Raw genomic sequence first — 25360 nt, forward strand, 5'->3', positions numbered from 1 at the left:
TTAGCACTGCTTTCATTGTGTCCCATAAGTTTTGGTATGATGTGTCCTCATTTTCATTAAATTCTAAAAAGTCTTTAATTTCTTTCTTTATTTCTTCCTTGACCAAGTCATCATTGAGTAGAGTGTTGTTTCAACGTGTGTGGGCTTTCTATTGTTTTTCTTGTTATTGAAGACCAGTGTTAGTCCATGGTGATCTGATAGGATGCATGGAATTATTTCAATCTTTTTGTATCTGTTGAGGCCTGTTTTGTGACCAATTATATGGTCAATTTTGGAGAAGGTACCATGAGGTGCTGAGAAAAAGGTATGTTCTTTTGTTTTAGGATGAAATGTTCTATAGATATCAGTTAAATCCATTTGGTTCATAACTTCTGTTAATTTCACTGTGTCTCTAGTTTCTGTTTCCATGATCTGTCCATTGCTGAGTGTTGGGTGTTGAAATCCCCCACTATTACTGTGTGAGGTGCGTGTGCTTTGAGCTTTAGTTAAGTTTCTGTTATGAATGTGGGTTCCCTTGCATTTGGAGCATAGATGTTCAGAATTGAGAATTCATTTTGGTAGATTTTTTTTTCCTTTGATGAGTATGATGTGTCTTTCCTTATCTTTTTTGATTACTTTTGGTTAAAAATCGATTTTATTTGATATTAGAATGGCTACTCCAGCTTGTTTCTTGGGACCGTTTGCTTGGAAAATTGTTTTTCAGCCTTTTATTCGGAGATAGTGTCTGTCTTTGTCACTGAGGTGAGTTTCCTGTATGCAGCAAAATTCTGGATCCTGTTTATGTATCTAGTCTGTTAGTCTATGTCTTTTTATTGGGGAATTGAGTCCATTGGTGTTAAGAGAAATTAAGGAAAAAATGATTGTTGCTCCTTGTTATTTTTGTTTTTAGAGGTGGAATTATGTTTATGTAACTATCTTCTTTTGGGTTTGTTGGAAGATTACTTTTTTGCTTTTTCTAGGGTGTAGTTTCCCTCCTTGTGTTGGAGTTTTTCATCTGTTATCCTTTGTAGGGCTGATTTGTGGAAAGATATTGTGTAAACTTGGATTTGTCATGGAATATCTTGGTTTCTCCATCTATAGTGATTGAGAGTTTTGCTGAGTATAGTAATCTGGGCTGGCATTTGTGTTCTCTTAGGGTCTGTATGATATCAGTCCAGGATCTTCTGGCTTTTATAGTCTCTGGTGAGAAGTTTGGTGTAATTCTTATAGATCTGCCTTTATATGTTACTTTACATTTTCCCCTTATTGCTTTTAATATTTTTTCTTTGTTTTGTGCATTTGATGTTTTGATTATTATGTGATGGGAGGAATTTCTTTTCTGGTCTAGTCTACTTGGAGTTCTGTAGGCTTCTTGTATGTTCATGGGCATCTCTTTCTTTAGGTTAGGGAAGTTTCCTTCTATAATTTTGTTGAAGATAGTTACCGACCCTTTAAGTTGGGAATCTTCACTCTCATCTATACCTATTATCCTTCGGTTTGATTTTCTCATTGTGTCCTGGATTTCCTGGATGTTTTGGATTAGGGACGTTTTGCATTTTGCATTTTCTTTGACAGTTTTGTCAATGTTTTCCATGGTGTCTTCTGCATATGAGATTCTCTCTTCTATCTCTTGTATTCTGTTGGTGATGCTTGCATCTATGACTCCTGGTCTCTTTCCTAGGTTGAGTGGAACCTGACACTGGAGATGTGCTTCTTCACACTCAACTGGCTAAGAAAATAATTTTTGGAATAAGTGTTTTACATGTACTTCCATTAAGGATTTATACCTAATATAAATGTTTTTCAAAAAGGCTACATTTTCTTCTTAAATATTTTAAAGTTTATTTCAATCCCCTCTTTAAAAATAAATGGTACACATTCAGCTTACTAATATTTATATAACCTTTCTCTTTTCTGGAAGGAAAAAAATATAGATAGTATCTAAATTTGATATTGTTGAGTTTTATGAAGTTAGGAACAATTTCTGAGAACTTAATTTTAAAATAGAGTTATAATTTTGATAAATATCTAGATGTAGCATTATAGAGTAATATCTTTGTAGTCTTTGAAATATACTATAAGTAAATTGGCCATTATGCAATTTCTTTGTTAGCCAAAAAGTTTTGTTCTAGAGTTTATCATACAGAGCAAAAAAGGAAACTGCAAAGGAGAAATGAGTGGGGGGTATAGTGTAGTGAGACAATAACTACCCTGTGGCATCTCATACCTCAGGAGTGCATCCAGCCTTGGGCCTAGCCTGCAGCACCTATCTCATATGCAAGTAGTCAGGTTGAGCCTGGACCATAAACTCTTCAGATTGAGTTCCCATACCTGCTTGACACAAGCCTTCTAACACTGATTTTGCCTTGAAATCTGAATAGAGCACCCCTGCTGTGTGGAAACATTTCCACACAGGGAAACATTTTCCTGTGTGGAAAATGTTCTCATTTGTTCCAAATCAAATGCCAAAGAACTTAAACTCTGATAACTTATTAATAGCTATCTCTGGAAGTCTTGAAGTATAATCCATTAGCACTAGATTTTACTTGGGTTAACAAATTACCTTCAAGTTCAAAACAATATTACTTTGGGAACAAGAATCTCAATGTGTGTCTGTTCCATACTTTAACAGATACTACTTAGAATGTGTAGTCTTTTTAGATTATAGAGTTTTAATTTGTGGAGTTTAACCTGATCATTTCGCCTCCTTGCTTTAGGGCGTAAAACCATTAGAATAATTATCAGAGAGACAGAAATAAACAAAAAGTAGGATAGTTTATATCAATTTATCATGCATAGAACCTATAAAAAGCAGTCTCAGTTACTTGAAACATAGTGAATTACTGTTATTGGAGATAAAAGTTAAGTGCATTGAATCAGTGTCGAAAGCCAAGTATAGGATAGAAACTACAGGAAAGCAGAGGAAACACTACTCACAAGGCGTTAGTGCCACTCTACATGTCTTGTTGATGTTACAAGAGAATTAGGGTAGAATGTCCTGAAAATATTGAATATCCATGTGTGCCATGGTAGGCAGTGATGTTCTGTGCAGGGTGGAATTGTGTTATTGCTTGTAGTTTATGTTGTCTGTGTAGTCTGATGTCCAGAGACATTTAATAGGTCTGGAAATTATGAAAAATTAACTTTTGGATATTTTCTGAAAAACTAGAAGAATACTAGTAGTACATGGGAGCCATGGATTGAAGTCTGGCCTCTAAAACAGTGTGCATAAGTGTGAGAGCAAGGTGTGCGTGTAAAACAGTGTGCATGAGTGTGAGAGCAAGGTGTGCGTGTAAAACAGTGTGCATGAGTGTTAGAGCAAGGTGTGCGTGTAAAACAGTGTGCATGAGTGTGAGAGCAAGGTGTGTGTGTAAAACAGTGTGCATGAGTGTGAGAGCAAGGTGTGCGTGTAAAACAGTGTGCGTGGGTGTGAGAGCAAGGTGTGTGTGTAAAACAGTGTGCGTGGGTGTGAGAGCAAGGTGTGCGTGTAAAACAGTGTGCATGAGTGTGAGAGCAAGGTGTGCGTGTAAAACAGTGTGCGTGGGTGTGAGAGCAAGGTGTGCGTGTAAAACAGTGTGCGTGGGTGTGAGAGCAAGGTGTGCGTGTAAAACAGTGTGCACGAGTGTGAGAGCAAGGTGTGCGTGTAAAACAGTGTGCACGAGTGTGAGAGCAAGGTGTGCGTGTAAAACAGTGTGCACGAGTGTGAGAGCAAGGTGTGCGTGTAAAACAGTATGCATGAGTGTTAGAGCAAGGTGTGCGTGTAAAACAGTATGCATGGGTGTGAGAGCAAGGTGTGCGTGTAAAACAGTGTGCATGAGTGTGAGAGCAAGGTGTGCGTGTAAAACAGTGTGCATGAGTGTTAGAGCAAGGTGTGCGTGTAAAACAGTGTGCATGAGTGTGAGAGCAAGGTGTGCGTGGTGTGCATTCTGGCAACCAGCTGATGATTAGTTACACATAGATACTGTGACATAGCCTGGCTTCTGAAGTCCTATTATCAGCAGAGTTGCAAATTATGAAAGATACTCTTACTATTTTGATAGTTTAACAAAGATGATACTTTCTCTTAGTAGAAAAATATATTCCAAATATAGTTAGTTGGATTTTTGCTGGTAATTTTAGCATGTTAAAGCTTTTTCTAATTGTAAAAGTATCAGTTGTTCTGTGGAGAGTCCCAAGCAGGCTTTGCAACAGGCAAGGAACTAATCCTTGAAAAGATAAGAATGAAATTGATTCTGCCTGCCTTTGGTATGGGTGCTGGACAAAGGCTTCTAGAGTTTCACATCAGTTTCCATGTTTTGTTATATCTAAGAACACTTTTGGAAAGAAGTTTTCAGATAACAAACAATTAACTCAGTTCTGTGAGCACAACAAAGCTGAGGCATGCTACAGTGAAGCTGCAAAGTCCATATGGTTCCTCCACACTGGGTTCTGTTGCCTTAGAAACAATGCTCAAGTCGAGGGACTATGGAGGAAGATGGAGATCAACTTAATGCTGGCCCTAAGATAACATAGAGATCACTTAGATTGTTGTGAAGTACAGATAACATCTCTCACATGGATGACTTTTATGGCCTAGAAGTATGGGGCAAGTTTTTAGAGGGAAAGGATAAATAAAACAAATTCTGGAAGATATGGGTGGGGCCTGGCTCATCAGACAGCGAGGACCACCAGGTTCTAAACTACATACATTCCCAGCATTCCAGGAAGAGGACAGATTAAACATCTCTTTCATTTGAAAGATGCCTGGGAGTTTAACTTTTCTGCCTTCTCCAGTGCTTATATGCATGCTCAAGCACGTTTTGCCCTCTACAGTTGCTCCATCTAAAATTTTTGGAAAACAGAAAAAAAGTGTTTTGTGTTGGGAAAGGCAACAGGTTTCCAAATACCCAGTAATCCTTCCTGTTATAATTTCTGCAGATAGCTTCTGTGTTGTCCCTTGCTCTCATAATAACATAAAAATTCCCTCATAAAATTTTTGTAAGTTTTATTTTATTATAAAAATTTTTAAAGATTATTCTATAGTTTATTTCTGTCTTTCTTGTTGTAGAGTTTGTATTACCTTAGACAACAGTGGTAAATGTAAGCTTGCCTCTACTTCTTTCTGTTCTTTCCTTGGGATAGATTACTAGAATTACAATGATTGTGTCCTTTTGTCATCAAGACAGCCAGGGTAAGGTGAGGAAAGCTGCCTCAGGCACATAGCTGGAGCGAGAAGTGTGCAATTCTTTCATTTCCTATACCTAGAAAGACGAAAGACTCTACTAAAGACTCATAGAGCTGACAAAAATAGAGCATATTTGCAGGATTCAAACCAGCATACCTTTTTGTGTATCAGTAGTGAACTAAATCAGGAAAATATTATCACTGACTAAATAGACTCAGAAGAAAAAAAGAAGAAAACAAAACTGTAGGAATAATCCTACACAAGGAGGACAAAGACTATAAACAACTAAGAAATCAATTGAAGAAAGCAGTTAAAGATGGGAAATTCTCCCATGTTCATAGATTGAAAGAATGATATCACACTGCAAAAGGAATTTACAGATTAATCCAGTTTCCATTAAAATACTAATGAAATCCTATATAAATAAGAAAAAAATCTAAATCCTAAAATTTGTAAGTGAGGGCTCAGTGAAACCACGTAACTAGACATTTTGTGGGTAGAAATAAGGCTATATTGAGGAACTCAAACTGCCAGGGCAGAGAGAACAAATGCAGAAAGAGCTTTGCCAACTTCATGGGGAGCAGGCAGCAGTTGCGGGGAGGTGTCTGACAGAGAAGTCTGGGAGTTTGAGTAGCTGGTAGTGGGGTGGGGGCCCCAACAGCATGGGAGCTAGTGTGGGGACTTTGGTCTGTTACAGGCTTGTGTGAGTTAATCAGGAACTAGACACTCTTGCTAGAGGTAGTCGACTGGGGTGGAGGTGGATGGGGCAAAGGATAAGGGAAATCATGACTTTCCTGACAAACAGAAACTCACTTTATAAGGTTTCTGACAACTGCTAAGTTTGTTTTGTTTAATTGCTAGTCATTCTTCTGTTTACTGGGTCAAAATCCAGCAGGCAAAAAGCACTGACTCATTCAGGACAGCAGCAGCTGCAGTGTCCTGCACTTGTTGGGCCTGCTTTAGACCAAACAAAATTCACATGAAAACACAAATACTTTGAATAATCAAGCAGGCTGAGCAAAAGTGAGATGCCTACAGGCATGGAACAGGTGCTGGAAATGTAAAGTGCGTTGTATCAGCTTTACATATGCAACAGTGACTCTTCCTTAGCAAGTCGTTTCCAGTGCTGTGCACTCATGGTTTTTCCTTCTAGTGACTGAGAAGCCCCGCACACAGCAGGCAGCAGGACTTACTTGCTCTGTTTTTGTATTGTAACAGCCCCCAGTGTCTCTCCTTTTTATCCCTCTCCTCTCTTCCCTCCCATCTCTCCATCCTGTCTTTTTTGCCTCCATTTCCCCATTCCTAATTCTTAGTAGAATATTCCCGTTTCTGTACGTTTTGTTCAGGTAACCTCAGAACTTGGAAGGTTGTTATGTTGAGTCTTGGCATTATTAAGCTGTACTATCAGTTTGGAGGGACGTTCTCTTCATTTAGTAGGGGCCTACTTTACTTATTAAGATAAAGAAAACTTGTTCTTTTTGTTTGTTTTGTTTTTTCAGTGATATGCAGTGGGGATTAATAGACTATGTATAGGACCAGTTTAATATGTTGAGTTGGCATTTTCTAGAAATTAACAGCTACGTTAGTTTAAATTTCATTTTTTTTCTGATTTGTAAAAGAGTCATATGCTGTATTAAATATGCAAGGTTTTATCTGTGTGGATGAGATCATAGAAACTAGTGAAGTCTTTTCTAAATACTGGGAAAAACTTATTCATAATAATAATGTTTTAATGCTGTATTCTTAAAAAATGCAAAAAATTCACAGTGAGCCAGATAGAAACGTATTTACTTTAGAGTTTTGGACCTGGGGGTTTCTGTGTTCCTTGGGGGTTTTTCAGGTATAGCTCTGCATTAAATATAAACACACCATAAACTCTTGTCTAGGCTTAGGAAGTGCTAAGGATTTCTGAGGAGTGGCCCTGTCCTTACTCAGGAGCTGCTTGCTTTTGAAGGCAAGGAAGGGTTGGATTACCAAATGATTTTTGTATAGAGCCAATTATTTGAAGACTTTTACATCTTGAGCTGTAGAACCCCTGTAACGATAGTAGTTATGAGAAGCAAGAGGCAACAAAACTGGAAAAGGTGTGCTTGTATTCTGATGAAGTGATCTTTTTGGGAATAATTATGAAAATTGAATTTTTCTATATATTTAATGTTCCATAAAACCTTTGGATTTTTTTCCTATATAAAAATGTAATATCAATTCTTATGTCATAAAAGCCAGTTGACAGCTTGCATTTGACATTAAGAGCTCTTGTTTCTACCCAAGATTAGAATGTTTGCTTTCTTGTATAATTTCACTTTTCTTTTACTAAATTTATCTACAGACAGTCTCTAGCTTACAGTAGTTAAGCGTAATGAATTTACAGTGGTGCAAAAGCTGGATCTAGTCATTGAAAGCATTTGTTTTGTTTTGCTGTTTTACCAGACCGTCAGTGTGATACTAATGCAGGGATGCTGGGTAGTGTTAGCTAGCTTCAGCCGCTGCCAGTCCCAGTCCCAAAGGTAGACAGCTAGTGCTGGAAAAAGAAGTATGTTTAGATATTACAGTAAGAAAGGCATGGTGACAAGCAGCTCTGTGATAGAAGAAGCATGGGCTGTGACTCCTCACCACCTCTCATGTTAGGAGAAGGGGAAGCAGAGACAAGACAGATTATTAATGTTGAGTTCTGCCCCTAGGGAACTGCTTTCTGCAATGAGACCATTGAGGCTCTGCCTCATTGCCGTTGTATAATTTCCCAAAATAGTGCCACCACCTGAGGAACAAGTGTTCACACACATAAGCCTGAGTCCCTGTCTTAAAGAAGTTAAATGAAAACCAAACAAATATACATGACCTTGTGGGAACATGTCTCATTCAGACCGCGGCAAACCAATTGTGGGGTTAGGAAATGAAATAACTCACTTAAAATTACATAGCTGGTAAATGAAGAAGAGGAGAACTAGGATTGAAGAAAGATTACCTAATGTCGTCCTTAATTGATCCAATGTCCTCCAAAAGAGATTAAAGAATTTATGGTTTTTCCAGTGTCAGCTAATATTTTTTTGTGATTTTCTTCAAATTATTTTCTGCATAGACATTTCATTTTTGGTTTGGTTGTGATGAAGAATTTTGTTCTTGTTATGAAATAATGCCAGTGTTTATAACTTTTTAAAAAAAATTTTTAATCTTTTTTACAGTCCAGTCTTTATCCCCTTCCTGGTCCATTTTCTGACTGTTCCTCATCCCATACCTCTTCCCTCTGTCTCCAAGAGGATGTCCCCTACCCCCACCCCACCAGACCTCTCCACTCCATGGGACCTCAAATCTCTCTAGGGTTAGGTGTGTCTTCTCTCACTGAGGGCAGACCCGACAGTCCTCTGCTGTATATGTGTTGGGGCCTCATATCAGCTGGTGTATGCTGCCTGGTTGGTGTCTCAGTGTCTGAGAGATCTCAGGGGTCCAGGTTAGTTGAGACTGCTGGTCCTTCTATAAAGTCGCCCTATTCCTCAGCTTCTCCCAGCTTTTCCCTAATTCAGCCAAAAGGGTCACCAGCTTCTGTCTGTTGGTTGGGTGTAAGTATCTGCATCTGACTCTTTGAGCTGCTTGTTGGGTCTTTTGGAGTCATGCTAGGCTCCTGTTTGTAAGCACACCATAGCATCAGTAATAGTGTCAGGCCTTGGAGCCTCCCCTTGAGCTGGATCCCAATTTAAGCCTGTCACTCAATCCTTTTTCCCTCAGTCTCTTCTCCATTTTTGTCCCTGCAGGACTGTGGAGTGGTAACTACACTTGATGCCCTGTCTTTTCTACTTGAGGCGGACTCTCCCCACTATAGGACATTTAATCTATGGTTCCTACTTTGAGTCTTGAGAGTCACTCACCTTCCAGGTCTCTGGTACATTCTAGAGGGTCTCCCCACCTCCCACTCCCAGGGTCGCACATTTCCAAACATTCTGCTGGCCCTCAGGGCTTCTCTCCTGTCTCTCCTCTTCCCATACCAGGTCATGTTCCTTTTTTCTTCTCCTTCTTCCTTCCTACCCACGTCCCTCCCTTCCTCTGCCCCCATGATTGCATGACCTTTGGCTTTTTAACCGTCTTGAGTTCTGTAGACTGTATCTTGGGTATTCTGTACTTTTTTGGCTAATATTCACTTATTAGTGAGTACATACCATGCATGTCCTTTTGGGTCTGAGTTATATTACTCAGGATCATATTTTCTACTTCTATCCATTTGCCTACAAAACTCATGATGTCTTCATTCTTAATAGCTGAGTAGTATTCCATTGTGCAAATGAACCACATTTTCCGTATCCACTGTTCTGTCTTGGGACATCTGGGTTGTTTTCAGCTTCTGTCTATCATAAACAAGGCCTCTATGAACATAGTGAAGCACGTGCCCCTGTGGTATGATGAGGCAGAAAAGTTATTTTTTTAAAAGGTATTTTTGTTGTTGTTATTGCTGTTGTTTAAGTATTCTAAAAATTTAAAGAAATATACTTCAGAAATCACCACTGTTCCAACTTTTTTCTTGTCCACAGGTGGAGACATACTCCGCCTTGATACACTTTTAGAATGGTGGAGAGAAAAGAACGGTTCCTTCTGTTCCCGGCTTATCATCATCTTAGACAGCGAGAATTCAAGCCCGTGGGTGAAAGAAGTGAGAAAGATTAATGACCAGTATGTTGCAGTTCAGGGGGCTGAGCTGGCGAAGACAGTAGATATTGAAGAAGCTGACCCACCACAGCTGGGTGACTTTACTAGAGACTGGGTAGAGTACAACTGTAACTCCACAAACAACATCTGCTGGACTGAGAAGGGACGCACAGTGAAGGCCGTGTATGGAGTGTCAAAGCGCTGGAGTGACTACACGCTGCACTTGCCGACAGGAAGTGATGTGGCCAAGCACTGGATGTTACACTTCCCTCGTATTACGTATCCCTTAGTGCATCTGGCAAACTGGTTATGTGGTCTGAACCTCTTTTGGATCTGCAAAGCTTGTTTTAGGTGCTTGAAAAGGTTAAAAATGAGTTGGTTTCTTCCTACAGTGCTGGACACAGGACAAGGTTTTAAACTTGTCAAATCTTAATTTGGACATCAAGGAAGGGTATTATTGAGAGTTCATGTTACCAGTTATCAGTAACTTGCCATTTTTTTGTATGCCGTATTTTTATTTGTGGAAAGTATCTTGCTACATGTGTAGCTGCTCTCACTTTTCTTAAGTAATTATGGGATGTGTAAGATATTGGGAATATGCATGATTTTATACTAAAAGTACACAGAGGGTCATAAAAATGCTGACTGTAAATGTGTAAGAGATGTTAAAAGTAACAGTGCACTTTCAGATAATTCTCCATTTGTCTCCAGTGAAAAGAAACACAGTTGTCTGTGCTCGGACATGGCCAGTGGACAATTCCCAATGCCTTATTTTCTAGGCATACATGAGAGAATGTAGACCAGACAAATGTGTTTTAAGAGAACTACCAATTTACTTAATAGAAGATTCTTTCATGTGTGTGATTCATATAGGTTTGACCCCAAGACTGTTTGCAGAAGTATAAACTCTTGGAGCAGGAAGAGACCTGCTCATAATGACTGCAAAATGCCCTTTCTCCACCACACCCAAATGTCTTGGCTATGACCTTTACCAGTACAGCAGAGCAGCCCCAAATGCCTTTGAGATGAAAGCATTGTTAATGTAGGTTACAATAAGAGCTTAGAGTCTACAAAGTGTTCCTTCATGGGTAGTGAGGGACTTTGAAATACTGGGAATTTTAAGAGTCCTTCTCAGGGTAATTTTGTTTTTTTAATGAATAGTATTTCCAGCTACAAATTTCTTTCAAGTAAATTGCCATTCTTTTAAAAAAGTACACTTATAAAATAAATTTAGCCGTTTCTCATTGACCATTCTGTCTTAAGTATTTCTGAGGAGTTAGCGCTCTGCCATGAAAATTACTTTTCAGATCCTACTGTAATAACTTTTTTCTGCTGAAGGTCAAAGGATGGGAACAGATCATTTTGTTGTTGTTGTTGTTGTATACCTGTATTGTATTATGTAAAAAAGTATTCATTTTGGCAATTTTAGGTAAGCATAATGGTGTGGTTGTAATTTGTAAACTTTAATTCAGTGTTTTGTTGAGTAAAGTAGGCACTGATCAGGATATCTCTTTAAGAGGTAATTCACTTCCTGTTCCCTTCCAATAATCCTTACATTCTAGATTTTCATCTTGGAAAGACGGAGGTATAATTAAATTGGAGATTAGACTTTGTTACCATGGTGACTTCTTACCATTGAAGCCATTTGTCCATGCCCAGAGAAAGAAGGTAAGGTATCTACCATTTTCTACTGATGACTTGAAAACTGACGTTTTATTTAGAAAGAAGTCACACCATCAGGGAACTTGTATTCCGCTATCTATGCAGCATTGCTACAGCCTATTTCTATGTTTTGAATATTGTACTCTTAATACTTTGGGATAATATTTTGTTAAAAATTAATTTTTCATTTAATGTGAAATTAAGAGTTCTTGAATATTTTATTGTATTAAAAGTGGAAGTTATAAAAAATGCATTTGTTTTAGAGTTTATGTTTTGCGACAGGTTGACTTGAAAATACTTCCTTATTCCAGAATACTGAAGAATTGATATAACATTAAAAGTTAGTGGCATTCTATGCACAATATATTTTTTTAAATGGATAGTAAGTTCCATTGAATAAATCATTCATCTGTATGCATCTGGAATTTCAGATGGGTGCCATTTCAAATCAGTTTGGTATGATTTTGAGGTTCCTTTGGTCCACAACAAAATAGGGAAAATAGCGTTGAGATGTTAACTGGCTGTGCACAGTTATGTATATCAGTAGCTGTTCTTCCCTCCCTAAGTGGAAAGCATCGCTCTCTCTAGTTCTAACCTTTCAATTCCTTTCTTCCTTTACATATGAAACAATTTAATATGTGGCTATGGGTATTGCTTATGATTTTTAAATTATTGTTCTAAGTATTTTTCTATAATTCATTTTATTACATCTTCCCAAACACTCTTAATAATTTAATATAAAAATTTCTATTTTATAAATGATGAAACTATGACAGTGGACTCATACAAAAATGACAGAATAATAAACTGCTCTGAAGCTAACTTGAGACCCAGATTGTGTCCCAGACTCAACTCTGGCTGGAAACACTTTACTACTTTCCAGTCAAATGTGTATCTGCAGTGTCTGCTGTCATTTTCCTCTCACGACGGGATGAGCATTCTTGAGACTGATAGTGAACTCCTTCAGTCCTACATTATGTGGGTTATAAATGTATGTAATTTCAGTATGTACACACACATGTTGCTTGTGTACAAAATCTCACATTTTGTTTCAACTTTTTTACTTTTACTGTATATCAAACCCATAGCAACCCATGTCCCCCACATAGCAGTCTGCTGAAAATACTCCTGGAAACTCACCAGTTATCTCCCTATTGTCAAGTGAGTAGACATTATTTCTGTTGCTCACCATAGCATTTATTAATTACTTTCTCCCTTATGCTTGGTTTCTGCTGTACTATTGATTTTCTATTTGTCATGATGGCCCTTGGTATGCTCATGTATTTTCTAACCCTTCTCTTTATCGTTAGTAAATTCACCTGAAGGTATCACTACCTGTTCCTTCAGCTCTGTGCAGTAGTCTTATCCACGTGTGAGAGTTCAGCGGTAATTGATTATCCTCAGATGTCTTCCTTCACGAGTTGTCTCTGCACATGTGTTTAGCATTCATGTACTGAACAGTGCCATTCACAGATTATTCAGTTCAGCAAGTGCCAGTCAAGAGTCCAGCTTGCCTGTCACATTGCTTTATTCCCTTAAATCATATATATATATATATATATATATATATATATATATATATATATATATATGTATGTATGTATGTATGTATACCACTGGTTACTCAGAGCTTTCCCCTTGATTTTCCTGCTTCCTTATTCCCATAACATATTACCAGTGCTTTCTGGGATTTGCAGATCTCTCCCCTCGCCTCCCCTCCTACTGCCTTTGCCTTATAAAATCCTTTCACTTTCTCAACCATCTCAAGGCCTGGTTTTTGTCTTCTTTTAGCTTTGGTTTTGTTCATTTCTAATTTAATCTCCATATATTTGCCAGAGCTAACCTATTCCTTTTACTCTAAGATCATCAGCCTGGTTTCCCACCTCTAGTCATCCCTCATTTTGTACTAAAAAACTGTTTGCAAAATCTTCAGGAAAAACTATCCGGTTTCAAAAACATAGTTTCATGTGGACTAACACCATGCTGTGACATTAGTCCCAGTTAGAACATTAGCCTCCTTGGTAGAGGAGACAGACAGAGGTGCTGGCATAAATCTTGTGTGAGGTGGATTTTTCCCATGTCTATATAAATCACACGCATCCAGGAGAGGTAGAGTAGATGACAGGCATGAGCAGAAGTTAATGAGTATAACAGCTTGAATTATGAATATTGATTGTGTCATTGGCACCCATGACATGTTGGCGGTGGAAGGATCCTGATCAGGGAGAGGAAGAACTTAGATCTGGTGGAGAGATAGGCCTGGAGGACCAACCTTGGTCTACAGAGCTATGCAGCACCACCAAGTTCCAATTTACTACAGAAGCAGGAATACATTCCCCGTGAGCTTCAATAAAACATGTGGTCATAGCTATCATCTAGAGTGTGGAAAACAGAATAGGAACCACCGAAACCATGGATGAAATAACTCCCTTGCAAAACCAGGCTTGGAGATTTCTTCTTTGGCCATCTGTATACAGCTATGTTTCAGCAGAGTGGGAGGTGGAACGATCTGGTCAGCATCTGTGAGGTCCCTAAGTAGTTCTCACATGGACTCACATACTCAGAACAAGACTTGTCAGTTCATAAAATCAGAGATTCAGGGCATTTGCAAGTTAAGTGGTATTCTTCCCACTCTTTGATATCTAGTAACTAGACCCCGATATCCACAGTGGAAGATCTGGTCCCTACTCTCACCTTAGATCCTTTTAAAAGTTTGTCATAGACCTGAGTCATCAATGTAGTCAAGAAATAACCCAACTCTACAAAGAAGGGGATCTTACCCTACCATGCCCTTCCAGTGGTGTGAGCAGCTTCTTCTCAGAAGCATGAGCAGATTTGAAGTTCAGGCCTGCCAGGAGCCTCAAATATTCTTTTGTTTGTTTGTTTGTTTTTTGTTTTGTTTGGATATTTTATTTACATTTCAGATGTTATCCCCTTACCCCATTCCCCTCCCTGCCCAGGAACTCCCTATCCCATCCCCCCCCCCCCCCCCCCCCGCTTCTATGAGAATGTGCCTCCACCTACCTCCCCACTCCTACCCCCCCACCCTCAAATTCCCGCCACACTGGGTGCCCAGCCTTTCGTGGGACCAAGGATCTCCTTTCCCACCTATGCGGACAAGGCCATCCTCCACTACATATACATCTGGAGCCAGGGGTCCCTCCCTATGTGCTCCCAGGCTTGTTTAGACCCTGGGGAGCTCTGGTTGGTTGGTATTGTTGCTCTTGAAGCCTCAAAACATTCTTGGAGACATATTCTTACATGTCTCTTGCTAGATGACTTCAGACTGGAATCAGGCCTGTGTTCTTCTACCCTGTGGATTTGATGTCTAATGTGTCTACAGCTTTGATGTCCCACTGTTATTTTTTTTTAATTTTATTTTTTATTTATTCACTTTACATCCTGCCCACTGCCCCCATCCCGGGTAACCCCTCCCACCGTCCTTCCCCCATCCTGCTCTCTCCTTTTCCTCTGATCATGTAGGGGCTCCTCTGGGCCTCTCTCTCTCTCTCTCTCTCTCTCTCTCTCTCTCTCTCTCTCTCACACACACACACACACACACACACACACACACACACACTCCAGTCTCTGTGAGGCTAGGCACTACCTCTCCCACAAGGCAGCCCAGCTAGAAGAACATATCCAACATATAGGCAACAGCATTTGGGATAGCCCCCATTCCAGTTGTTTGGGACAGACATGAAGACCAAACTGTACATCTGCTACATGTGAGCGGGGAGGCCTAAGTCCAGCCTGTGTATGTTCTTTGGTTGGTGGTTCAGATCCTGAGAGCACCAGTGTCCAAGTTGATTTTGTTGATCTTGTGGAGGTCCTTAGCCCTTTTGGCCCCGCAATCCTTCCTCCTATTCTTCCATAAGAATCCCCTGGATCCATCCACTGTTTGGCTGTGGGTGTCTATATCTGTCTGAGGCAGCTGCTGGGTGGAGCCTCTCAGAGGGCAGCATGCTCCTGCCTGCAAGCATAACAAAGTATCATCTGTAGTGTTAGAGATTGGCACTTCCTCATGGGATGAGTCTCAAGTTGGGCCCGTGATTGGTTGGTCATTCCCTCAAGTCTCTGTGCCATCCCCTCGCCTAACAGGATAAATTTTGGGTTGAATATTTTATGGGTGGGTTGGTATCCCTGTTGCTGCATTGGGATCACTACCCTACTACAGGAAGTGTCTTCTTCAGGTTCCATATCCCCAATGTTGTGAATCACAGTTAAGGTCACCCCTACTGATTCTTGGGTGCTTCTTTTAACCCAGGTCTCTGTCTTATCCTGGAGATGCAACCCTCCCTCCCACCTCACCCCCATCAGTTTCAGATTTCCATTCCATTTCCATGTCCATCTAACCCATCTCTCCTGTCCTTCCCCACACTTGATCCTGAACCCCATTCCCCTCTCCATGTCCTCTCCCTCTCATTCCCCTCCCTCCAGCTGCCTCTTATGAAGATTTTTATTTTCCCTTCTAAGTGAGATTCAAACTTCCTCACTTGGGCCTTCCTTCTTGTTTAGCTTCTCTGGGTCTTGGGGGTCCCTCTGTTTTCTTAAGTTTATTTGATAATCCTTCATCCTGAGAGGCAGGGTGAATATTTAAGCAACCGCATGTTTTCTTGTTCACGTTTTTTTCTAGGCATAATCTGATAAATATAGTTTCAGTATACTTATAAAATAATGATCAAAGACCTCAGCTTCCCCAAAACTTTAGTTACTCCTACCTTCCTTATTGGGCAAGGAGTTAAAATTTATGTTTTCTCTAGTTTTCATTTCGCCTTAATGTTGGAGCCTTCAAAGGATGTGAGGGGGTGAGGTGAGGTAGGAGAAGTAAAGAGGCTGGAAAACTTCAGGAGTCTCTAACATCGTGACTTGGCTCTGTGAATCTGGGCAATATTTCCAGCTCAGTTTCACCTGCATTTTTTTTTTTTTTTTTAATACTCTTCTGTTTCGAACTCATCTAACACCATGCCTTCTCTCTGCTCAGATCTGTTTGCTCTTGTGGAATACTCTTACAGGGATGACCTATGTGATCACATCCTGATCCTGTGTTCAGGACCTTTGTTTAGTCAAGGGAAAACCAGTCAACCTTGCCCTGACAAGTCTGTGCATGCATACAGATCTGAAGCTACCCTTCAGCACATTCTTCAGCACCCACCCAGTTCTGCTCTGCTTCAGATTTCTCAGATGTGAATCAAAATGAATCAGCTGTTCTGTAATCAGCCATGAACTATTTATTGGAAAAGCCCTTTATTTATTTATTTTTATTTATTTATTTATTTATTTATTTATTTATTGTCACTTGCTATCATGGCAACAAAATACCACACAATTTAAATGGAGAAAGGAATTGTCTCCTGGTTGTAGTAAAGGTTTCTGTCCATGACAGGCTGGTTTCATTGTCTCTGAGCCTTTGTTGAAACAGCCATTATAGGGTAAAGGTAATTTAGTCATTCATTTTGTGGCTATTTATTTACTTACACAGGATCTCACTAAGTAGCCCTACCTGACTTCTGCAACTTGTTAGGAACACTATGCTAGCCTCAAATTCCTAGAGATCCAGAGATTCACTGGCCTATAATACTTACTGAGTGCTGGGATTAAAGGCTTGGAGCCACCACACCTAACCTAATTTAGAAAGTTTTATGTGCACAGCAAGTCCTTTTCGTTTGAAGACTTGTATCTTCTTAGAGCTGAAAACTGTAATGTTTTCTCTCATTTATCTTCAGGCTACTCACTTGGTTAATGCCCTGCTACTGGAGTGGGGTGTGGAGCGTAGGGTATTTGTTCTTTTTGATGTTGTTTTTTAGTTTGAAAGATTTCCTTCCTTTATGTTCTAGTATTTCTCATGGTACTTTCTCCTAAGCAATTACATTTTTAACTTCCAAGAACTCTTTCTGCTTGTTTACAACATATTTTAATATGAATTTAGTGTCATAGACTTTTTGAAATAATAATTGAGACTTCAAAAACAAAAACAAATCTCGTTGGATTTCCACAATGCTTCTCCTGGGATTGGTGTCTTTCTTTTCCTATTTGCAGTCCCAACTTCCTCAAACATCTGAACTCCATTGGCTGCCTGTTGGTGTATAAGAAAGAGTGATAGAAAGTGGATGGCTTCAGTTTCCTAGTCCATGGTAAGACCTGATAGCCACTGAACTTCACAGTTAAGTAAAATTATGGAAAGTCAGTTTGTATATTTTGATGATCCCATACATGGTAAGAAAAGGAAGATTTAGCCCCTAGGTGAATGCAGATACCCCTTGTAGAACTATTAGTTATTTTGCCTAAAATGCTATGAGAACAGATGAGATGGGTTACTGATTAGTATAAATAAAGACTTTTAACTATTAACTACAGAATTATGAATCCCCTTTGCTAATCCCTTTCTTGAATTATGAAGCCTTTCTTAATTCCTCCCTCAGTTTATCAATAGTCATTGATACAGGCAGTGGTTCTCAACCCCTTTGGGAGTGATGAAGAACTTTTCACTGATGTCTTAAGACCATCAGAAAGCACAGATGTTTACATTCCTGTTCATAACCATATCAAAATTATAGTTGTAAAGTAGCCACATAATAATTTTATGGCTGGGGTCTCCACAACATGAAGAACTAACTATATTAATGGGTCACAGCATTAGAAAGGTTGAGAAGCCCTGTGTTAGAGCCTTTCTAGAATTGTACTGAATGTCACTGACTCAAAGAAATTTCTTGGAGGCTGCTCAGCTACTACAGCTTGTTCCTCTCTCAAATTTCCCTTTGTGCTCCTCTGTTTTTATTGTCTAGGTATGTACTAAAGCCTCAGGTCTAATGATAGATTGTCACATTTTTTTTTTACATTTGATAGTGTAGTCAGTTTTTATTTCCTTGATAATTTTAATGTGAACTGGAGGGGAAATAAACAAAGTCATTGGGTGCACTATATTGAAATGTAAGTTGATGTCATCTTTATTTTCCACAAAATATGGTAAAATAGACCTCTATTCCTAGTCAGAATGTGAACTGCTAAAGAGCTTTCCTCTAGTATAAGTGTAAGGGAAATTCCAGATGAAATCAATGTGCTCTTTAGTGGAGTGATTACACAGTAGTTTGTACAAGCAAGTTCGGGTGAAGTAAGTGACAGAGATTTGAATTTCTGTCAGTAAGCAGGGGCCTATAGCAACAAACATATGGCCAAATGCATACCTGTATCTCTCTCTCTCTCTCTCTCTCTCTCTCTCTCTCTCTCTCTCTCTCTCTCTCTGTGTGTGTGTGTGCTAATAAGGACTGAGATTGCCATTATCTCTGAGAAACAAATGATGAAATGGGTTTTTAAAGTTTGTGTGGATCATCCAGTTCTCTCAATTTTTCTCCGGAACACTGGCAAGATGATCACAGTGGAGGAGGGCCTAGTATGCAGAGATTCCATGCAACTTTATACACTCTCATGTTGTTAGGATTCTAGTGTTTGCATTGTTGGAGGAAGCTAAATATGAATCAAAATGACCTAAAATTGGGCCCTTACTCTTCAAGTTCGAACACTGAAAACAATAAATTGTTCAGTCTCTCAGCAACCAAAGCCTGGAAGGTTAGGGACTTAGCTAACTGAAAGAGAACTCAATCTAATTAAAGCTGCAGCCTACCTCTGGCTCATTTTAACTTGCAGGGTATTCTAAAGGTTACATTTCTCATTCTTATCACCCAGAATAAAAAAAAAAAAATACGTGGTTCTGTACAGATACATGAGTCCTACACAGTCATGGAAGGGATGGTGGGACATAGTTCTAACCTCTGGAGCAAAGCCAGTAGGGTATGGGCCTCCACAAGTGTTAACATTTACTGGGCATCAGGATTATATATATATAATTCCATGTTCCTTCTTCAGGAAATATTCTTCCTGCCAAAGTTAATGACTCCATGGTAATCAGAGACAGCAAGTCTGGGAGTCAAGGGTGTGTCTGTGTCCTTACCAAAATGATGGTAGATGCTGACAGACCTTCAGAACAGCCCTTAAAACTGCGGGAAAGAATTCTGAAAACATGAATTCAAGAACACATAATATCTCAACTATGCAAAATATAAGGATGCAATGTGAATTATATAAAGGGTTTCACAGACCTAAAAGAACAGAGACAGCTGCACTATAAGCCAGCTTGTCAGAAAGATACAAAGGCAGCCAGATATAAAGGCAGGCCTGAGTTCAAGGTCAGCCTGGGACAGAACGATTTAAGCAAAGGCATGGTCCAAATGGTAATCTCAGAAAGGGATCCTACCCAGCTAAATGTATTGGTTATGCTTACACAGGCAGGCAGATCTCTGAATTCATTTGCAATGATTAAAAAAATAAAAAAGAACTTGCTGTCTTTTTCCAAGAATAAGGGAGCTAGAGTCAAGGGATACTGATTTGTGGAATAATCAAAAAGGAACCTGAAATAAATGACTGAAATAAATATGTAAATATGTAAATAAAAGATTGGGCCTTAGTGTGTGAGAGCTGAGGTATCTGGATGAGCTTCCTGGAGAGCTCCAGAGAAAGCTGTATTGAGCAGACTATACACCATCAGCTGGTACCCCACGATTTAGTTTGAAGCACTTTGTTTGTTTGTTTTCCGACACTCTCAAACACCCCTTTCTCAGGAACTCTTCTCTAAGCTGAGGCTGGTCCTTGGCACGTGTGCACATACATGTACATACTAGATGCTACTCTGCAATGTTCTTGGACTGTCAGGAAGAATACACCTAATAAAGGAGTGATATCAGACCTTTTATCAAGAGTATAGGGTCAATAGTAGTAGTGCTTTGAACATCATTCCCTATCTGGTACTCTAAAAGTTATCTTGCTTTCATTTAAGACCACAGCCCCCACAGTCTAATCAGAATACATGCTAGCCAATGCTCCATTACTGAGCTAAACAAAAGTCCTTGCCCATTTATTATTATTTTTTTGCTATGAACTAATTTCCAAATATTAATAGCTCTTGATTAGCACTGTATCATTTGTCATGTGGCATATGGGTATTTCTCATCTGGTTATTAGCCTTTTCAATTTCTTTTTTAAAAAATTTAGTGTCAACTATCTCATATCTTTTTAATTGTACTTTTAATTTGTGAAAATTCATTAAAGTATATGTTAGTTAAATTTTGAGGAAAAGGATTAAGGAGACATTAAACATAAATATCAGGAGGTAAAAATGAATTAAAATTTATTTTAAGAAATTTATAGGAAAAAAAAGATGTTAGGGTTAATATTTATAATGGCATTTTCTTGGGCTGACTAAGCGCCAGTGGCTCTGCTTAGCTCAGGCTGCCATGCACCGGCCTGAAGCCAAGAGCTCCACAGCTGGAAGCAAACACCACAGCTAGAAACAACCAGCCAGAAACACCGGCCCTGCCACCCACCACCCACCATCCACCACCCACAAGATGCCATCGTGGGAGATGGCTCTGCCAATCTCCCAGGCTGTCTCCACAAGGCTGGGCTGAGCCCAGGCCATCCCACCATCCACGCGGTACCCAGTAGAAATGAGACTCAAATGTTTAAAGATTATCCAATAGCTTTATATATTTGGTAATACTCAAATAACAAGAAGACCACACAATTAGAGGTGTTACCCAATACCCAACCTAGCTATTACAACTACCTTAGACTACTAGAGATGTGCATACATCCACCGCCATTTTCCCCTCTCTCTCCTGTCCTCCCCCTTAGCTCCTCCTCTTCCTTCTCCTTCCTGTCTTTGCTCGTCCCAACTCCTCCCACATTACCGAGTTTATTGTAAAATATCCAGCTATAAAGATATAATAGAAAGGAGATAGAAAATTTCAGAACCAAATGAAAAATTTAAATGAATAATTAAATTAAAATTTATAAATATATTCATATTTTATATATATTTAAATATTTAACCATTTAAGAGTAAACAACATTGTTTCCAAGAAGCTTTGATGAATGAAGGTATCTGATGTGGGGTTTTAAGGCATGAAACAGTATTCCACAAAGAGGAGTGATTTGGCATAGGGTGAGGAGGATGTGAACATCAAACAGAGGGTTGGAATGATGGGAGATCCACAACATGACAGGTAATATAGCTAAGATTAAAGCAAAGATAATAAAGGTAAATTCTACTGAAAAATTTGAGATTATAGGAATAGAGCTATAATGATCCCTAGAGTGCTGAACTAAGAGAAATGCAAATGTAATTGTTTCCCTGGCCTAGACCCTTTGTGGATACCCCAGTCTGTCTATTCCCAAGTTTCTCTTATAAATGTAGTATTTGTCTCTGCTATATACATACTTTTTTATCCTTTAAGTTATTTTTACATTACCTGTAATACAAGTAATTACATTGCATTGTTTAGGGAATAATGCCATATTTGGGGTAGACTCATTTTTGTTGCTGTTTGTTAGTTTTGTTTTGTTTTACCAAGTATCTCAACCTCTTAAGTAACCTTGAATACTCAATGCTGAACCTAGAATAGAGAAGATGACAATATATTTGTAAGGACTATAACTGGATCTCAGATCATGGCTCTTTGGTATTATTTTTTAGTAACAGGGTTATTTGGATATAAAATTACTTCTGCATACTTTTGTTGAATGTCAGAAGTACAAAATGAGTTTGGAATATTTTAATTCAAGAAATCTTCTTGAAGGAATTACCATTCTCTCTCTCTCTCTCTTTTTTTTTTTTTTTTTTTTTTTTTTTTTTTTTTTTTTTGGTTTTTCGAGACAGGGTTTCTCTGTGCTGTCCTGGCTGTCCTGGAACTCACTCTATAGACCAGGCTGGCCTCGAACTCAGAAATCCGCCTGCCTCTGTCTCCCAAGTGCTGGAATTAAAGGCATGCGCCACCACTGCCCGGCTGAGGAATTACCATTCTCAAAATCTCATTTGATGTTGTCAATAAGATATGAAGATCAGTTTGGAACAACTAAAAAAAGCAGGGGTGGGAGAATTTGAGCAACAGATACTGATAGAAATGATTCATAAAACCAAAAACTCTGTGATCATATTGATATAAATGAATAAGTATGAAATTTATTGAATATTCATATTAAAACAAAGGCATTAAAATCAATAAGAGAAAAATAGAAAACTTCAAAATTATTGGGTAGGTTTAGCAGAAATCAAGAATGAATGCGTAGGTTTAATAGACATAGCAAATAGCAAATAACAAGATGATAGATTTAAAATCAACTTTATTAACAATTTATAGAATAGTGCTTTTGATTTATAACATGAGAGATTGTCAAACTACATCAGAGAACTTTTTTACCCTTAATAATTTTTTTACATGTTTTGATATTTTGATTATATGTTCTTTCCCCTACTTCACCTCCTCCCAGATTTTCTCAACCTTTCTACCTACACAACTTCATATTCTTTCTCCTTCTTGCTAAAATAATAATAATAAAAAAAAAAACCAGACAGACAGACAAAAAACCAAAAAGACAAAAAATAAATACAAAACCAAATTCAAAAGGACACAAAACATATGGAGTCCATTTTGTGTTGGCCTACTCCTGGACACAGGGACTGCCCTGGAGTGCTGTTGATGTACATAGTGAGACTCCATTGGAGAAGACTCTTCCCTTTCCCAGTATCTATCAATTGTAAAGAGCTTATTGGTTGGGCTGGGACTTTGTGTCCACTCTCCTTCTCAGTGCTTGGCTTTTGTTAGTTGAACTTGTACAGGTCTTTTCAGACTGTTAACAGTTTTTGTGAGTTCATATATGTATCAGTCCACTTGTGTCTGGAACATGCAGTTCCTTATAGTCACCCTCCACCTTTGGCTCTTAGAGTTTTCTACTTTCTCTACCTACCTATATCTACCGTATACGTCCATCAGGGATATATATATATATATATATATATATATATATATATATATATATCCATGTGTAGCAAATAGCAAGGTGATAGACTTAAAATCAACTTTAGTAATAATTTACAGATTAATGATTTTGATTTAAAACATCAGAGATTGTCAAACTAGATTGGAGACAAGATTGAGGGGTGAGAACTTTGATGAAGATGTCCCATTTTAGGGTTGAGTGCTCCAAAGTGTATCTCTCTCTCTCTCTCTGTCTCTCTCTGTCTCTGTCTCTGTCTCTGTCTCTGTCTCTGTCTCTCTCTCTCTCTCTCTCTCTCTCTCTCTCTCGTCCAGTTGTAGGTCTCTATTCATTATATTGTCTACTGCAAGAAGCAGCTCGGATCGGGCTTATGCATTAATTTATGGGTATAGCAGTGTGCCATTAGGAGTGACTTCATTGTTATGTTCATTTAGCAGAATAATAGTAGTAGGTTTTTCTCCTAGGGCCCATGACCTGTTAGTCTTGGGTTCTTGGCTTTATTAACTGTTAGCTTTGTGTTTCTTCCCCCAACCAAATCTACCCTCTTTCTCCCCACCTGATAGTTTAGCATATTTTCATTATCCACTTATCAGTTGATGGGTATCTATGCTACTTATAAATTCTGCTTATTATGCACATAGCAGCAATAATTAGGGAGGAATTTGTTAATTAAGAAAAGGCATGTTTTAAATAATTAAATCATAAGAGTTCTTAAAGAATTAGCAAATAAGATACCTGAAATTATTTTAACCAAACCAGAGGCTCTAGGGTCCCCCTTGTGGAAGATTGTAGAATTTTGAAATATAAAATCTTTATTTTTAGAAAGAACACAGACCCTATTCACACAGATCCATTATCACCAGTATAGATGAAGGGTGATGTTTCAGACAAATGTTTGCAATGACGCCAAGATGCTGCTCTTCAGCTGATAACAGTTACTGTTGTCCCTTGAACTAACAGGACCACTGGCCACAGAGTTGTAGCATAGCTTCTCTGGATATTTCTACTTTAGATATGAATTACAGCTTTGCATTGGCCAGTTCAGATTCCTTCATTATAAAACCTTACCAAAATTCATGATTGCTTATGAGTGCCATGAAGTTCTTAACGTGTTTGTTCAGTTATTTGTATCTGGTTCATACAAACTGATGTTTGGATTCTTAAACAAGAATCCCTCAGAATATAACAGACATTTTCAATTATCTAACCCTAGGATCATAGTTTTGTACTCTTTTCTTGGTCAAATCTGCCATAGAAGACCAAAACTAATCTTTTCTCAGCTCTAGGATGTTTTTGGATAGTCAAAAGAAGAGGTTTGTTAAATCGTCTAGTTTTTTTTTTTTTTTTTTTTTTTTTGGTTTGTTGGGAAGTTTTCATTTTCTCTTTTACTTGAAGGAATGGAAAATTAAAGCAAGTAATGAGTAACATTTATTATCTAGGAGATACTGTAGAGGAATTTTAATCCAGCAACATGGTTACTCTGGCAAGGGTCAAAAGACCAAGGTCTTTGTGATCTAGCTGAAATACAGACAGGCCCTTGATCCTAAACCACTAATCCTAAATGAGAGGTAGACAAAGTGATGTATTAAAGAAATATTTGACAAGATGAGTCAGAGATAGGATATGCCCAACTCTCAAGAGAACAGCACAGAGTAGTGATTTAGGAGCAATGCAGGGAGAGAAAGGCAGTTTTGTTCAGTGAGTGATTGCAGTGCTGTGGAGTTGAGTTCGTTCATGCAATGCAGTGAGTGTCTGCAGAGGCAGTTGAAGCCAGAGAATGAGAAGAAGCCAGAAAATTAGAACAAATTGCCAGAAGTAGTTTGAGGCCAATCAGAGCAATTTAGTGAGACACTGAGAGAAGCCAAATTGAATCAGTCAGCTTGAAGAGGAGTCTGAGCTAGAGCACCTGAGTTGAACCAGCCACCAGAGTTCAGAAAGAACTAGAAAGCATAAGCTTATTCAACAGTAAGCCTCTGAGTTGTCAATTACACCAGGAGAATAAAAGATACAACTACATGATACAAAATAAAAAGCTCAGTGTTTGCACATTTTATAAATTCAGATATTGATTTTTTTCTCTGTGTATGTATA

General features: G+C 38.7%; 1 protein-coding gene across 1 annotated transcript in view; it reads left to right on the forward strand.

Annotated features, from left to right (window-relative positions):
- The window catches only part of Tmem168 (transmembrane protein 168), a 29956-nt gene extending 18690 nt beyond the window's left edge, over positions 1–11266 (forward strand). The window contains exon 5 of the mRNA XM_034519294.2: positions 9664–11266. Within this exon, the coding sequence (XP_034375185.1) occupies positions 9664–10211 (548 nt within the window). The 3' untranslated portion in view covers positions 10212–11266. The remainder of the gene's footprint in view (positions 1–9663) is intronic.
- Positions 11267–25360: the final 14094 nt, after the last annotated feature.

This window comes from Arvicanthis niloticus, chromosome 15 (assembly GCF_011762505.2).
Source record: "Arvicanthis niloticus isolate mArvNil1 chromosome 15, mArvNil1.pat.X, whole genome shotgun sequence".
Taxonomy (NCBI): Eukaryota; Metazoa; Chordata; class Mammalia; order Rodentia; family Muridae; genus Arvicanthis; species Arvicanthis niloticus.